Source organism: Hyperoodon ampullatus, assembly GCF_949752795.1.
Source record: "Hyperoodon ampullatus genome assembly, chromosome: 14".
Lineage (NCBI taxonomy): Eukaryota > Metazoa > Chordata > Mammalia > Artiodactyla > Ziphiidae > Hyperoodon > Hyperoodon ampullatus.
Window position 1 is genome coordinate 88,156,746 of NC_136927.1, and position 16,534 is coordinate 88,173,279.

Sequence of the window (16,534 nt, forward strand, 5' to 3'; positions counted from 1 at the left end):
GTCCGCGGGCTCCCACTGCACGTGTATCAGAGACGCGCCTGGAAGAGGAGCGTGTAGCAAACAGGGAAGTGACATCGCACTGACACCAGCAGGCCCGAGACAACGGCCAACCAGACGTGACGGAAACAAAACAGCCTCGGTGCTTGATGCGGGGCGAGGGCGCTGAGGTGGGGTCCGGGCCACCTGACAGACGGAAGGACGGATGGATGGATGGACGGAGCCCAGTTCCCTTCAAAGTGCGAGGCGGGCAGTGGCTTCTCTCTGGGTCTCCACAGGTGACAGACAGGAGGCCCAGGGTGCCCGTGGGGACCCTCTGCTGCGGTGGCTCAAGGCCTGCAGGAAGGCCCCTCCCTGCTCTTCCTCCTGAGTCCGCAACCAGAAGACCAGAGGGCCGGCTGGCCCACGGACATCCTTCCCGCGAGCATCTGGGTGCCCCCACCTCACCCAGCACTGGCCCCGAACGCCCTGGGGCACCAGTGTTGGCCGGTGGGGTGCAGCCCGCCTCCAGGAGAGGGCCCCACCAGCACGCCGAACACAGGGGATCACGAGCCCTGATCTGAGGCGCGTCCCAACTGGGAGTGAACCCTCCAGAGCCCCTGCTTGTTCCTTCCACGCGCCCTCCTCAGGCCAAAGCCGCAGGGGACACCCACCATCTCGCTCCCCTGGGGGCCTTCCCGACAGTCCCTGTGTACAAAACACTCTGGAACCCAGAACAGATTGGGAAGCCTAGGCACTCAGCGTCGTTTAGGTTGAAAACACTATAAACCTGACTCTTCCTAGAAGCCTACTAAGGAGTTCACTTAAAAATACCCCCAGAGCGTGTGCAATGGCCCCTGAGCCCCTGAGCAACTGCCAGGCAGGAGTGGGGGCGGGGTGCCCCCCTCTGGCCTGTGCTGCTCAGGCCCCTCGGCCCCTCTGGCCAGGCAGGTGCCCCGGGGTCTGCACCCCGACCCCTGGGTGCCCTGCAGCCCCACCTGAGCCACCTGCAGACCTGCAGCACCACTGATGCCTGTTCCAGAGATGGGAGAACAGGGTGCTGGCCACACTAAACCTACAGAAAACTGTGGGAAGAAACCAAATCCATAGGATCCATGGGTTTCCACACTTGGGGACGGTTCCCAAGACATGTGTTAGTAACGGCCGACCCCAGCCGGCGGGCCGGGGCCCCGCTCCCTGCCCTGCTTCTGCTGCCAGCTGCACCTGGGCCCCCTTGGCCTCCCCGACCTGGCTCCTGACCAAGGCCCCACATGTAAACAGTATTAATAAGCAACAGATGGAAAAATATATTTCCCAAGAAAACAGGGGAGGAGGCTCAGAACCCGGAGACCCGTGTCTCAGGCTGCCGCCATGTCCCTCTCCTCTCCTCTCCGTCTGTTTTGGCGTTTCCTCTCTTTGGTTCAGCAGCCCCGTGTGGCCCGCCGGGCGCCAGCGCTGTGCTCCCGGCCAGCCACGGCCTGAGGAGAGGTGGCCAGCCCTGTGCCCACGAGGGGCCTTGCCTTCTGCCGACGGCTACTTGTGCTCGTGGCCCTCCGCCATGGCGGCCACCTCAATGGTGGCCGTGTGCTCCTCGGGTCCCGGGGCGGCCACGGCGCTCTCAACAGCTCCCGTGGGCACCGTCACGATGGTGCTGCCCCCCGGTGAAACCTGGGCCACGTTCTGCAGGGTGGGGCCCAGGCCGGGCAGGGTGAGCAGCTGCAGCGGGCTCACCACCTTGACCACAGTGCTGCCGTCCTGCATGGCGGCTGTGCTCAGGACCGTGAGGCTGGACGCGTCCGGGTGGATCTCCACCGTGCTGGGGAAGGTGGTGCCCGAGGAGGCCAGCACCGTGTAGCCCCCAAGCAGCGGTGAAGCGGGGGAGCTTGCCGGAGCAGCCTGGGGCATGGCCTTGCCCAGTATGGGGGAGGGCAGGGTGGACACCACTTTGCCCAGCGGCACGCTGGTGAGCTGGGAGACGGGCACACCGGGGGTCAGGGCGATCTGGGCGGACTGGGCGAGCACCTGCGAGGCAATGGCGGCTGGCCCGGATGTGGCCCTTGCAAGCCGGGGCCGCTTCACAGGCGGGGGCAGGGAGACAGGCGTCAGCGTCATGAGCACGTTGCTGAGGTGCTGCGACTTGTGCTTGAGCTCCTTGGCCCGACGGCGGTGCTCGTCACACTGCTGCTCCAGGGCTGCGGGGACAGCGACAGGGCGTGACTGCGGGGCACAGCGGGCACCCACAACCTGCCCTGGCCAGGGCCTGCGCTGACTTGGGGCCTGACCCGCATGTCCTCACAGTGATGCTCCGTCCTGTCCCCCACGGCCCTTGCAGTGACACTCTCTGTGGGGCTGCTCTGATGGGGACCCACTGCTCTGAGGAAGCAAAAGAGTCATATCCTGAGCAGCTGCCTTGCGCTGCCCGACGTGGGGACAGGACTTCCCTGTTCTCTACTGTGTTCCAATCATCCTAGCGCTCGCAGGAAATCTGCCTTGGTGACGTATTAAGATAAGGAGGGCACAGCACGTAAGCAGCCTGTCTCATGCGTGGCCACAGGCACCTCCCCAGGAAGGCGCCACCTCACAGGCAAATCGCGGGGCCGAGGGTGAATTCACGGGAAGTCTGGCTGGGGTCATCCTGGGGTCACCGAGCCCGTGCCCCCGCAGCTCCCGCGCAGCTGTGCGGGTCACAGCGCAAGGCCAGCGCACCTGCCAGGTCGCGGGCGTACTGCTCCCGAGAGCGGTCCATCTGGCACTTGTGGCTGGCCAGCACCTTCTTCACGAGGTCCAGCATGCCGAAGTTCTGCACGATGTTGTTGAGGAGGACGGCGTCTGCAAGGGCAGGGCGAGCACACGGGGAGCACGGGCACCCCACAGCCCCTGGTGAGATGAGGGATGGGGCCCAGCAGGTTCCTGATTCCCGGGCTCAGCTTCGTCCCGGTGGCAAGGAGGGACCTGGTGGGAGCAGGCTAACCGCCCACCCCCGCCGACGCTGGGGCTCAGCTCGGAGCCAGAGGAGCAGGCTGCACCCACGGCGTCCTGAAGCCGCCCACCACCGCCACCACCATGCGCAGAAGAGGCCTCCGGGCCCACAGACCAGGGCAGGGCAAGGCCGCTCACCTCGGAGCTGCAGGGGAGGGCCCTGGACCCGCTGCTGCAGACCCTTCATGGTCTCCACCAGCTCCTGGTGGAACTCCTGTATGACCTCGTCCAGCAGGCCTGCATCCTTCAGCCCTCGCCAGAAGGCAAACGTGTCATCTGTGAGAGAAGGAGAGGCTCAGAGATGGGGAGTCCTGCACAGGCAGCCCCACCGCCGGTTCCAACCACACGGAGGACCAAAGAACTGCCAGGAGGACACGGCTCTGAGGGGCAGCTGTGTCCCCCACAGCCACATGCGCAAGGCCAGTGGGTCGGCCCTGCGCTTCCTGCAAGAGGACGGCCCGGCGGTCTGCAAAGGCGAAGCCAGCCGCAAATCGGAGCCCCGCCCCAACACACTCCCCGGGTGAAAAGCCGCGGGAAGGCCCCGCCCCCTCCGTGAGATGCCCAGGAAAGCCCCGCCTCCCCACCTTGACAAGTCCTGGGAAGGCCCTGCCCCCGCCATGAGAGGCTCAGGAAGGCCCCGCCCCTGCCGCGAGACGCCCAGGAAAGCCCCGCCTCCCCACCTTGACAAGTCCTGGGAAGGCCCTGCCCCCGCCATGAGAAGCCCAGGAAGGCCCCGCCCCTGCCGCGAGATGCCCAGGAAAGCCCCGCCTCCCCACCTTGACAAGTCCTGGGAAGGCCCTGCCCCCGCCATGAGAAGCCCAGGAAGGCCCCGCCTCCCCACCTTGACAAGCCCCGGGAAGGCCCCGCCCCCACCGTGAGAAGCCCAGGAAGGCCCGCACCTCCTACGGCTGTGGTCCAGTCCCCAGGGTCCTCACAAGTCTCGATGGTGATAGTGGCAGGAGCCCCATTCACTGCAACCAAGATGAGCCCGGTGAGCCTCGCCTGCGACAGGCCAGCATCCCACCCACCACCCGCCCCAGCTCTGACTCGCTGCCCCCACCCGCATTTTCACAAAATTGACTGAGGTGCATGAGCACAACAGAGCATACATGTGCCTTGCGTTCTAATTTCACTGTTAAACATGTACAAAGAAGGAGCTGGAACATGCCTCCTCGCACCTGTCCACGTGTCCTCAACATTCTGCTGTCCTTGTCGCGGTCACGAGCTTCTACAGCCTGCTGGCCAGGGGCCCCAGGCCAGCCTTCCTGCCTGGCCTGCTCTTGGGGTCTCTGTCTCACTGACACCAAGCGTCCATCTCAGCAGCTACCATGTTTCCATTTTTGTAAATCAGAAGTGGGACTTAGAGATGCAAGCCACCCAAGCTGGTTCACCTCTGACTCTAGTGTCTGCAGGGTCCTGGACACAGTTTGGATTTGGCCATTTGGGGCTTAGAAACAAGCCTGGAAACCTAACCTCTGGGTAAGCTTTCTGACCTCATGCCAGCCTCTTTCACATCTGACGAAGACATCGTGCTGGGGTTGTTAGATGCCTGAAATAGCTCTTTCTTAGTCTGGGCTGATACAGAGCTTGTAACTCCACGAGAGGCAACTCAGGTGTTCTGAGGACTCTGGCTGGAGACCACCACGGAGGTGAGTTTAAGCAAAGCGACAGACCATCCAAGCCACCCAGGGACAACAGACTTCTAAGAGCTAACCCCCAAAACCCCATGTGGCCTTTACCGGACACGGCGCTCTGACTGGAGCGTCAGCGCCCGGAGCCTTCCTGGAGATCTGTCACTGCGGCCGCCTTTTACAAGGCAGAACAGAGAGTCTGGACCCAATGACCCGGAGGAGGCCCTGTTCCCACGGAAGCCACCGGCCCACCAGGAGTGCTGTCTCCCTGTGTCTCCTGGGGGCGGGGGCCTTGCCGTGACCCAGCCCCTCCCACACTGTGTAGTGCAGTCCCAGGGCCGGCCCTGACTGCTGGCAGCCTGCGTGTTCCTAGAGCTCCTGGGAGGGACCCCCAAACTGGGCCGGCTGCCAGGCCGTGCAGTTAGGGTGCAGGGACTCATTCGGGGTGAACCCCAGGACCTCACTTTGCCCCCGAGCCTCCCTCTCCATCCTCCCAAGTACAGGACAAGGCCCCTCGACCAACCACCGTCTGGTCAGCCATGAGGACAGTCCCTGGCCACACGGCAGCAGGCCCAGACTGACCTGTGGAGCAACAACTTAGGGACAATGCAATTCCCATCACAGGAAAGGTAGCGCCACCAAGTTATCAATGGGCAACATGAACAGGGAACTTGGGACCGGATTTCATGCTAACTTGTTTTAAAAAGAATCTCTGTATTCAAAAATCTGGAAGGAATTCCAGGAAATGTTTAGTCCTTCCACCAGTTAGAGCAACAGATGCCAACACAGAACATCATAAACACATCAACAAATCTCAAGTTGCAGGGAAGTGCACGAGCCGGAACCAAGTGCCAGGGGGAGCGGCCCCAGGGCAAGGACAGATGGCAGACCAGGCATGTGGGGCACTCCCTGAACTGGTCACAGGTTGGGGTGGGTACTGGACGTTTGCTCTGTTATTCTTCATACTTTTCTCTACATATGAATCATTGTATTTTGTAATAAAAATGGCTTAAAAAGAGGAAGTACTTCAGTCTTCCCTGTGGATGGAACAGCAATTCAGCTAGACTTCCTCGGTGAGGAAGGAGGTGGCTGCTGACCCCTGGGGCCTGGAAGGGACAGCTGAGTGGACAGGGAGGCCCCGCTTGTGGCTGGCCCAGCACGTACCGTCGGCCGTGGCGGGCGTGAGCGGGATGTACTCAGCAGGCGTGGGGCTGCCCAGGGATGCACGGGCCCCCGAGAGGTCGATCTTGGTGCTGCGGCAGGTGTTGGAGCAGACCCTGTCATGCTGGTAGAAGTCCAGCTCCCCGGAGTCCATGATCTTCCTGAGCAGAGGAGGGCGGGGTGTCAGCCGTGGAAGGCCTGCCCCGGGGCGGGCCCACAGTGGTGTGTCTGCGCAGGCAGGCTCCACCGGGGCTCCCGGGCCGGCCTCTCCAACACCCCAGCACAGCTCTCTCAGCTGGCATGGGAACGCCCGCGTGTGGCTCTGTCCACAGGAAGAGCGACCACAGTGGCTGGTGCTCCGAGGGAGGTGGCTGTCCAGAGACGCCGGTCAGCACTGAGGGGCTGGGCCTCTCCGAGACGCTCTGCTGCCTGCCAGCCCCGGCGGGGGACTCAGGGCCAAAAGAGGTGCTGATGGTGGCATACCCGCCTTGTGCGTGGCCCAAAAAGCGAGACCCTCCAGAAGCACCAACAGCACCAGTGCCTCTGGATTCTCGCTGTGTCACCTCCCAGCCTCAGTTTTACCAGGACGGCACCACATGTACCCTGCCTGCTGGAACGCCCCCAAGGCCCTCCTCTCTGGCCTCTCCCAGAGGTCCTGGACTTCAGTTCGGTGCATCTCGACTGGCCTGCCTCAACCCGCGAAAGGATCGGACGGCTCTGGGGCTGCCGCCCACCTCGGCCTTGGGGCAGCGTGAACGCGCTGGCTCCAGGGAGTGCAGCAGATGGCACCTCCCGGCGGTGCTCTTCCAATGAAACGGTCACAGCCGCACCACCAGGATACGCCCGGCGGCAGGTGGGGCTGAGAGAGGAAAGAGCTGGGTTGATGGGAGGGTGCAAAGCTGCTCCGGGGGAAGGAAGGGGCTCCCTAGGGAGAGTGACAGGGCTCCCACGGGCTGCAGGCACCCAGGGCAGCAGACATGCCCAAGGACAGCAAGAAGCCGCTTCCCCTGGGAATAAGCACAGGAAGGAGAGGGGCCCCTTCAGCAACAAAGCGACCAGATCCTGCCACTCTGGACACCATGAAAAACCATGGCTGTCTCTGGACAGACAGGCAGCAGGGGCCAATTCAGAGGGGCAAGCCGTTACCACCAAAGCAGGAAATGTTAAAACGTGGAAATTAGGCATTAACGTTCCTGGGGGTATAAACACAAAAGCCTAGTCTGTCCTCAGCCTTCTTGGAAGCGGCATCACCCTTCCCGTTTCACAGGTGGAAGGGAGGAGCTCAGAAGGCCACCCGTGACAGGCCACACCCACCAGGGCGGCTGGTGGAACGGGCACCGCAGAGGGCCCTACGGGAGAGCCTGAGCAGGACACTCCAGACACTTGACATTCTTGGAACTGATGTCGGTGTGAAGTAGCAAAGAGCCGGCCTGAAGCTTCCCACCAATTCCTACTCAATTTCAAAGGGAAGATGAAGTGTACAGGGAGAAAGGTGACTAGACACCTCACCAAGACCCCGCCACCGACAAGGGAAGCCGATGGGGCACAGGCCAGCAGGACTGGCTCTAGAAACAGGAAAGTTGGGGCTCTAGGCCAAGACCCCCTGAAAGCGTCAATGCTACGACTGTCACAAGGTCACAGGAACAGTGCAGCTTGGAGGAGACCAATGCTGCCAGTGAACACAGACAGTCCGGACAGGACCCTTGCTGGCAGACTGGCCATCCAGAAAGGACAGTGTCTGGACAACTGGACAGACGAATGCACAGCAGCTTAAAGAAGCGCAGGCTCTCAACAGGGACCCGAGTCTGGGGTGATGGCGGGAGGCACACGGGGGTAGGTGCTGCCTCAGGAGGAAGAAGGCTGGCCTGGCCACTGTCCTGATGCGCAGACAGCTTCACAGCCGGTGTCTTCCTGGTGACACAGTCACAGGTGCCTCGGTAAGGGACTGGTGGTGATCAAACCAAGACAGAAAGGGCTTCCCTGGGGGTGCAGTGGTTGGGAATCCGCCTGCCAATGCAGGGGACACGGGTTCGAGCCCTGGTCCAGGAAGATCCCACATGCCGCGGAGCAACTAAGCCTGTGCGCCACAACTACTGAGCCTGAGCTCTAGAGCCTACGAGCCACAACTACTGAGCCCACGCTCCACAACTACTGAAGCCCGCACTACTCCTAGAGCCCGTGCTCCACAACAAGAGAAGCCACCGCAGTGAGAAGCCTGCGCACCGCAACGAAGAGTAGCCCCTGCTTGCCGCAACTAGAGAAAGCCCAGACGCAGTAACAAAGACCCAATGCAGACAAAAACAATAAATAAATTAAAAAAAAAAAGCAAGACAGAAACCCCTGCAAGTCTGACAGGGTCACGTGCTGGCAGGGGTGTGGGCGGCCCAGCCCCGGGGACGCTGTCCACAATCCTCATGCAGAAAATGCCCCTCATCTTCAAAACGCAAAACCCAATGAGAAAGCAGTGGCCACAGTGCTCCCCGACATAGGGTCACCGGCCCATCCCTGCCCAGTCCCTCCCACTGGTCCCCCGCCCCATCCTGTCTCCCGCCCCACGCCCGCGCCCCACCCACCTGAGCATGATGCCGTTCATGCGGATGGCTCGCTTCCAGTCCTTCAGGGTGGACTTGCCGGCCAGGTGCACGAACTCCTTGGGGCTGATGACATGCTCATCGTACTGTGGAGGGAAGAGCAGAGCGAAGTCAGCCCAGAGCCTCCCCACGGCCCTTCTCTCCTGCCTGACACCACCCGCCCCCAGAGCTGGCCTGGGAAACGGGGTGGACGGCAGGGCAGATGCGGTGGAGCCGTGGGCCGGCTCTCAACCTGACATTCAGGATTCAGGAAAGAATCGCCATGTGAGACGAGCCTGACCCCTGTGCACAGGGGCTGGAGCGGGGAGCTGGCCTCCTCCTGCCCCAGCGGGTAGTCAGACACTGACCCCCAGCGGGGAGGGAGCTAAGTGCTTGGCGCTTCCCCCGAGCCACACACCCAATGCCTGGGACCCAAGGACCCCACACCACTCAGAAAGGCACAGCACTCTCTCCCTCCCTTCAGACAGCAACTGGCAAACCTCCTTATGCATAACTTATTCCACAAATAATATACACATATGTCACACCAAGGAACAGGAGACACAGTGCACAGGGTCAGCTGTGAATGTCCCTTCAGCCGGCCTGGCCCACCCCTAACGGCAGCCTTCACGGCCCAGGAGCACACGTCCACTTCAAAGTCAGGGAACTGCCCCCCGCCTCACAGGTCTGCTAGTTTCCCCCAACAGTGGCCTGAGAAGGTAAAGTATCCTATTCAGTCTTATTAAACAAGAAATTACCGGAACCAAAGAACCAACATAAAACTGCCTTTACTTAGAAAACAAAGGACTTCCCTGGTGGCACAGAGGTTAAGGATCTGCCTGCCAGTGCAGGGGACATGGGTTCGAGCCCTGGTCCGGGAAGATCCCACGTGCTATGGAGCAACAAAGTCAGTGCACAACAACTACTGAGCCTGCGCTCTAGAGCCTGTGAGCCACAACTACTGAGCCCACATGCCACAACTACTGAAGCCCATGCCTCTAGAGCCCGTGCTCAGCAACAAGAAAAGCCACCGCAATGAGAAGCCCACGCACCTCAATGAAGGGTAGCCCCCGCTCTCTGCACCTAGAGAAAGCCTGCGCACAGCTTTATTTAAAAAAAAGCAAGAAAACAAGCAGGCTGGGGATGGATAAGTCACTGGTCTCAGGAGAGGCAGAAACGAAAGCTCCAACTGTGGCCTGGATGCACAGCTGGACCCTGGCCAGGGTGCCGGCCGTCCCAGGCGTCCCCTTCCCAGGGTTCCCCTTCCCCGGCGGCTGCCTTTCGGGCGCCCTGCAGTCTGTGTCAGGTTGGGCCCAGGTTACCATGCCACTGGAGCAAAAGCACCTCAACTCAGCCACACTTGCTTTGTAGCACTCCACAGATAGTCATATTCTGCAAATTGGAGGTTCGTGACAACCCCGTTTTGAGCAAGGCTATCGGCACCGTTTTTCAAGAGCAGTTGCTCACTTCCGGTCTGTGTGACACTTTCTGGTAATTCTCGCAATATATCAAACTTTTTCGTTATTACTATGGTTGTTACGGTGACGTGTGAGCAGTGATCTTTGACGTTACTACTGCCGCTCCGAAAGCTCAGATGACGGCCAGCATTTTTTACCAATAAAGTACTTTTAAGTTAAGGTATGTACATCGTTTTCAGACATACTGCTGTGACACCATTAACAGAGCACAGTCTAGTGTAAACATAATGTTTACATGTGCGAGGAAACCAAACCGTGTGTGTGACTCTTCTTATTGCGACATGGGCTTTACTGAGGCGGTCTGGAACTGAACCTGCAGCGTCTCCGAGGTCTGCCTGTATCTCCAGTGCACTTGGTCGCGGCAAACGCCACCAGCCTGGGAAGCCCCTCTTGACTGGAAGCAGCTGTCCTAACTGCCTGAGCCCTGCACTCTTTCTCTGAGTCAGGAAGCCACTCATCCACTCAGTCAGCTGGTCGGGAGCCAGGCCTGAGCCTGGGCAGACAGGCAGAGTCAGAGTCGGAGGACCTCACTGGCCACTGCCCGAGCCAAGGAAGTCCACACTGGGCCCGGCCTCTGCCCCCACCACGTGACACCCTCTCTGGCCATCGCCTCTGGCCCTGCCCACACCCGGACACTGCAGCACCACCTGCCGGCCTGTCTCTCCCTTGCACCTTGTGCGCACCCCCATCCCGTCTCCCTCTGGGGGACCAGGCTCTCCTCTGCTGGTTGGGCAGGTGTGCCCCACTGTCAGGGTGGGCCAGCTGATCCCACTCACAGCCCTCCAACCATCCCACCACAGAGCGTGCAGAGCCTCCTAGGATGCGCACCAGCACTGCAGAGCCCATCACCTTAGACTCACCCACCTCCTCCACTCTCCAGGCCTCCAGCCACCTAAAAGCTCTTCTCTGGAACCACTTTCCCTCTGCCTGAAATCATTTGTTAGAATACCTTTAGTTACGACTTGCTGGTGGCAAACACAGTTTTGCCTGAAAATGTCTTTGTTTCTCCTAATTTCTGAAGACGATTTCACTGTGTGCAGCTTTCCTCTCCTGGCACAAGGAGACCCGCCCTGCGCCAGTCCCCTGGCTCCCTGGGAGTCTTTAGAGCTCAGCTGCCGGGGGGTCTTGCTCCACTGCTCTTGTTATTACATCTCTTTTGCTTCTAACTTTTAATTCTGCTGTGATTTCAACCTTATAAAATAACTGCAGGTACAGTCAGAGCCCCAGCGGCCCCTTCCCCAGGCTCGCTCTCCACACAGGGCCCAACTCTAAACGCTTGCGGGGTAGCCACCCTGAGTCCTTCACGCCTATTTTCTGAGAACAAGGTTCCTACATAACCACACACAGCTCTCAACATCAGGAAACTACCATTAATGTATTATTATCTGATCCACAGGCAATATTCCAATTTCACAAACTGTCCCAATAATGGTCTTTGTGGCAACTTTTCTCTGACGCAGGACATGGCCTGACTTCGCGCTGCACTGACCACTGCGTCTTGCCTCCTTGACCCAGAGCAGCTCCTCGGCCCGATGGTGTCTTCCTGACCTCAACATCTGTGAAGCATGCAGGTCAGTGTTTTTGTAGACAAAAATTGTGCCCCTCAGTTTTTGTCTGTCTGACGTTTTCCCAAGTAGAGTCAGGTTGTGGGTTTTTGTCGGGAATGCCACAGAATCCCTGCCCATTCGATCAGAAGGCCGGGATGGAGGCTGGTCCCGATACTGATGCCCAAACGTCATCACATTTAGGGAGTGATCTGCAGGCTTCCCCCTGCCGTTCCTGCTTTGCCTCTGTAAGCAGTACCTCAATGATGGGGGTACCTGGAGACCAAATGTCCGTCATCCAGCTTCCCCTGACTAGTTTCAGCACCCCCTTGTGGCACTCTGGCTCCAGCACCCCTTCTACATTTGTTAGTTGGTGTAAGAGTTTAACCTCTCCCTTGTGTCAATGTAAATAAATAACATGAAATACACTGCAATAAATATGGGCCCATAGATTGTTTTTACTTGAATCATAATCCATAACTATCATTCATTATTCTGATGCTAAAGCATCCCAGGAGCCAGTGGAAGGTCCTCTGCACTGGCACCCATGTAGATTTTGAAATGTGGCTGGTTTCTTCTTATTCATTCAGTTTAGGATCTGCTACGTCTCTTGAACTCTGGGCTGCTCTCTTTCCTAGGTTACGAACGTTCTCAGACGCTCTCTCCTCTCAGAATTCAGATAGATGCATTAGACTTTCTTGTGCTTCCATCTTCCCTCATGACATTTTGGGGGATCATTGTCTGGATAACTTCTTCACTTCTCTCTTCCATTTCACTAATTATCTCTTCAACTGTGTCTAATGTGCTGTAAAATCCATCCACTTAAGTGTTCAATTTTAATTCTGTTTTTCACTTCTAGCTTTTTTTTTTTAATAGTTATTTATTTGGTTGCACTGGGTCTTAGTTGCAGGAGGTGGGCTCCTTAGTTGCAGCTCATGAGCTCCTTAGTTGTGGCATGCAAACTCTTAGTTGCAGCATGCATGTGGGATCTAGTTCCCTGACCAGGGATCAAACCCAGGCCCCCTGCATTTGGAGTCTTATCCACTGTGCCACCAGGGAAGTCCCTCTAGCTTGTTGCTGTTGTTATTTTTAATTAATTTGTGTGTGTGTGTGTGTGTGGCTGCGTTGGGCCTTCATTGCTGTGCATGGGCTTTCTCTAGTTGCGGTGAGCAGGGGCTACTCTTAGTTGCGGTTCACAGGCCTCTCATTGTGGTGGCTTCTCTCGTTGCGGAGCACGGGCTCTAGGCGCTCGGGCTTCAGTAGTTGTGACACGCAGGCTCAGTAGTTGTGGCTCACGGGCTCTAGAGCGCAGGCTCAGTAGTTGTAGCACACAGGCTTAGTTGCTCTGCGGCATGTGGGATCTTCCTGGACCAGGGCTTGAACCCATGTCCCCTACATTGGCAGGCAGATTCTTTTTTTTTTTTTGGCAGGCAGATTCTTAACCACCGCGCCACCAGGGAAGCCCTCTTTTATTTCTTGAAGTAAATTAAACATAATTATTTTATATTCTGTGTCTCAAAATTCCAACCTGCAGCACTTGTGGGTCCGATTCTGCTATCTGTGGTTTCTGTGTGCACTCATTCAGGTGCTTTATTTCCTGTGTGCTCAGTGTTTTGTTTTGCTTTACTGTGAGCTGCTCCTTTTCTTGGAACTTTGTCTGTCAAAATCACTTGAAACCTGAGATAAAGATGAGTTCTACCAAAAAGGATTTTTCATTTGCTTTTGTCAGATTCCTGGGGGAGCTGCCAGCCAGGAACAACCTACGACTAAACTCTTAGCTAAAGGTGTTCACACTATACAGGCCACATGTGAATCCTCAAGAGGGTTCTCTCTTCCACCCGGTGCTAAGACATGAGACAGGAGCTTTCCATGCCCTGGGGGATAGAGGGGACGGGGAGTATGTGATTAGCATACTCTCTAACCCCCAACACTGAGGGTAGAGACCTCTGGAAGTAGCAGCATCACAGGGACAATCTCTGCCCCCAACAACACATGCAAGTTGGGAGCCCTGGGCTTCACCTTCTCATCTCCAGCCCCATGAGGCTGAGAAAATCAGTGTCGGGCAAAGGCTCTCAGACAAAAGCCGGGGTTGGTGCTTGGCCTCCCTCTATAATCCACCTTTATTCAGGCCCTGGGCATGACTATTTTGTCCTCTTTTACCAGCTTAAGGAGGTATCTAGAAGATGCATTACGAAAATATCTTAAGTGGCATTTTTGGCTGTTTTCAGCACAAGGTGAGTCTGGGTACCTAAACCATCGCGTTGCAGAAGGAGCCGACCTCTCCCCTCCGTCTCACTCACGGCTGCTGCTGAGTCTTTGCAAAGCATCCCTCTCGTTCAACCTGCCCAGCAGAGTCACTGCCAATCCCAGCGTCAGCAGAGCTGCCTTCCCAGCCTCTCTCCACAGCTTTGCTCCAGGAACAGAGAATCTCTGCCCTGAGGCTCTCCGTGTGCCCCAGCGACAATCCTGTCTGTCCCTGAAGGCTCCTTCCTTCTCCTCTGCTCTCCCAAGCACGGGATTTCTGCCTTCTGAACTGCCCCCCACAGGTCACACCCCCTGCTGTAGGGGTCTTCTTTTGTTTGCTTCACAGCTGCAGTACTGGGGGCCCCTCCCTGCAGCCTGGCACGCAGGCCTGTGCTCTGGTTGCACCAGAACCCTCACCTGAACACACTTCACATTGATGCCGGGGCACACAAACTTCCTCCAGATGAGGTTGGCTCTGCTGTCCCCGCAGGTGATGGGGTACACGATCTCGGCCTCCAGGCTCTCCTCCTCTTCAGCCATCTTCACTTCTCACCAGGCGTGTCGACAGGGAAAGGGGCAACATAGAAAATCAGTTACAACTTCTCCAAAGCACTTCCCGCAGAAGCACAACATTAACTACCAACCTAGAAACCAGAAACTAAAATCCAGGAGGGACTGAGACAGGACCAAGGTGGGCGGGGACATTTCTCATCAGCCCGAAATAAAGAGCCACTGAAGGAAACAAACATTACCTGGCACAATTCCAGAGAAAACCTATTCTTAACATTTGGAAGAGCTCTGAGGCCTTCAGTGTTAGGCAATAGGAAAAGACCAAAGGTGATAAATCATCTTCACTGCCACTCACTGACAGCTACACTAAGTAGAACCGCAAAACCAAGCTCTCCCCGCCAGCCACAGGCCAAGGCCACACCTGGAGACCCTGGAGCCAGGGCCTCTGTGGCGCCACCTCTGAAGAAGAGCCCACAGGAGAGCCTCAGGAACCTCTGACTGGCCCCCTACTGATGGGAGGACCGTCCCCTCGGAAAAGCCACCTCCAGAGTTGCCTGCGGGCGCTGCCACGAGAAGGCAGGCTCCCTACCTAGCACGGCCTCCTTGAGCTGCGAGGACGCTGTGAATGCGGCTGCAGCAGCTGCCGCGGCGTTTTCCGTCTCCATGTTACCCTCCGTCAGGTCACTCCTGGAACAGAGGGGAGGAGAAAGGAGATGTTAACACCCGCAACGACAGCCGGCCTCGCGCTCTGCTGCCACTTCTGCCCGACCTTCCAGTCCAGCCCGAGGTCACGGCGCGGCAGGCTCAGGGCCACGCGCTGCCTGTCACCGCGCTGCTGACCCCACAGGCGTTGCTCCTTGGCTTCCCTTGGAAAACCCAGTTCCTAACTGGCCCTACTGTGTTCTTGTCAGAGGAGAAGTTACCGTGCGCTTAGGGACACGAAGCTGTGACCTTGGTGTCGGGAGAAGAGTCAGGGAAGCGTTACTCGCTCCTGGCCGGGTGGCGGCTCCGCGTCCCCTGGCGCCCCCTGCCCCCAGGCCGGGTGCCCATCCTCACCCGTGCGGGCCCAGGTTGGTGGTGACCAGCACGGTCTTCACCTCCTCCACGCCGCTGCCATCCGCCGCCGTATCGGGCGTCGTCACCACCACCACCTCCTCCATGTGGACGCTCACGTCGGGGGTGGCCATGGCTCAGCGGACAGGAGGCGCCAGGGCACCGGGCCTGCAGGGCAACAGGGGGGCACAGGGTCTGCATGGGGACCTCGCTACCTTCTGACAGAAGCGATGCAAGAGAAGGGCTCTTCCAGGGCCTCGGGCTCTGGCAAGGATGGAGTGAGCACTGAGAAAGGAAGCCCTGGAAGAATCTCGGAGCCATGACAGGCCTGAAAGCCCACTGGTCACCTGCGGGGGACGGGGAAGGAACCAGAATGTGGGCAGACACCTCTGGAGGTGGGTCCCACGCCCTGAACTCAGGGCTGTGCACAGAAAGCCTGCGGAGGGACTTTCCTGGCGGTCCAGTGGTTAAGACTCTGTGCTTCTACTGCAGAAGGCATGGGTTCGATCCCTGGTCGGGGAACTAAGATCCCGCATGCTGAAGCACGACCCAAAAACAGACAAAAGAAAGCCCTTGGAGATGAATCCTGTCTCTGGTCTGGGGGACCCTCCCAGGCATTATTTTGTCTTCGCTGGCTCTGCCCTCCAGCAAGCCCCAGGCCCTCTAAACTCCATGACAGTCACGGCCAGGCAGGCACCGAAAACTCCGGGGACCCAGAGGCCCCCCACTGCTCTCCATCCTGTGGCGCTTGGCTCAGGGCAGACCAGGTACTGATGCGTCGTAGCACAGAGGACACGTAAGAGACCTGGCTTTTAGCCAAAGCACAAGGAAGGGGGTTCTGGGAGTCAGAGAGTATGCAGGAGACTGCGGAGAGGAGGGAGGCAGAAAGGGCCTGCCCCCAGCTGTGCGTGAAGGCCTGGGTCCCTCCGCACCTGTCCGCGTGTGGACCTGACCCCAAATGGCAACAACCAAAGATGTTGAGGACCGACCTCCAGGATCGACCCCCACCCAGGTCTCAGACTGGCCTTGGGTGGCACCTATGGGACAGATCCAGAGAACACTGCACAGGCTGGAAGGCTGAACTGACTCAGGACCACGCCCGCCCAGAGGGGGCTCAGAACCCACAAGCCAGGTCCATTTCCTGCTACAACAAAATGCTCCATCCTCCACGGGGTTTAAACGAGAGCCAGAATCTCACAACACAATATTCAATGTATCCAGAATATGATCCAGAATTATCTAACACACAAAGAACCAGGAAAGTCTGACCAATTCTCAAGGGAAAAATTATACAAGAGAAGCCCATACAAGGCGACCACTAGAATCCACAGTGACCTCAGAGCTGCGGGCGCTCCTGCTTCACAAGTGGAGCCAGCCGTCCTTGAAAG

The 16,534-nt window shown here is 58.2% G+C and overlaps 1 protein-coding gene across 1 annotated transcript; it reads right to left on the reverse strand.

Annotated features, from left to right (window-relative positions):
* Positions 1-1,267: 1,267 nt before the first annotated feature.
* GMEB2 (glucocorticoid modulatory element binding protein 2) lies at positions 1,268-15,280 on the reverse strand (the record flags this gene model as incomplete). The annotated part of the gene is made up of 9 exons (XM_079718713.1): positions 1,268-2,168; positions 2,683-2,805; positions 3,094-3,231; positions 3,855-3,926; positions 5,751-5,908; positions 8,321-8,424; positions 14,001-14,128; positions 14,683-14,780; positions 15,150-15,280. 9 exons carry the CDS (start codon positions 15,278-15,280, stop codon positions 1,510-1,512), a joined length of 1,611 nt encoding a protein of 536 aa, XP_079574839.1. The 3' UTR covers positions 1,268-1,509.
* Between the last annotated feature and the right edge of the window lie 1,254 nt (positions 15,281-16,534).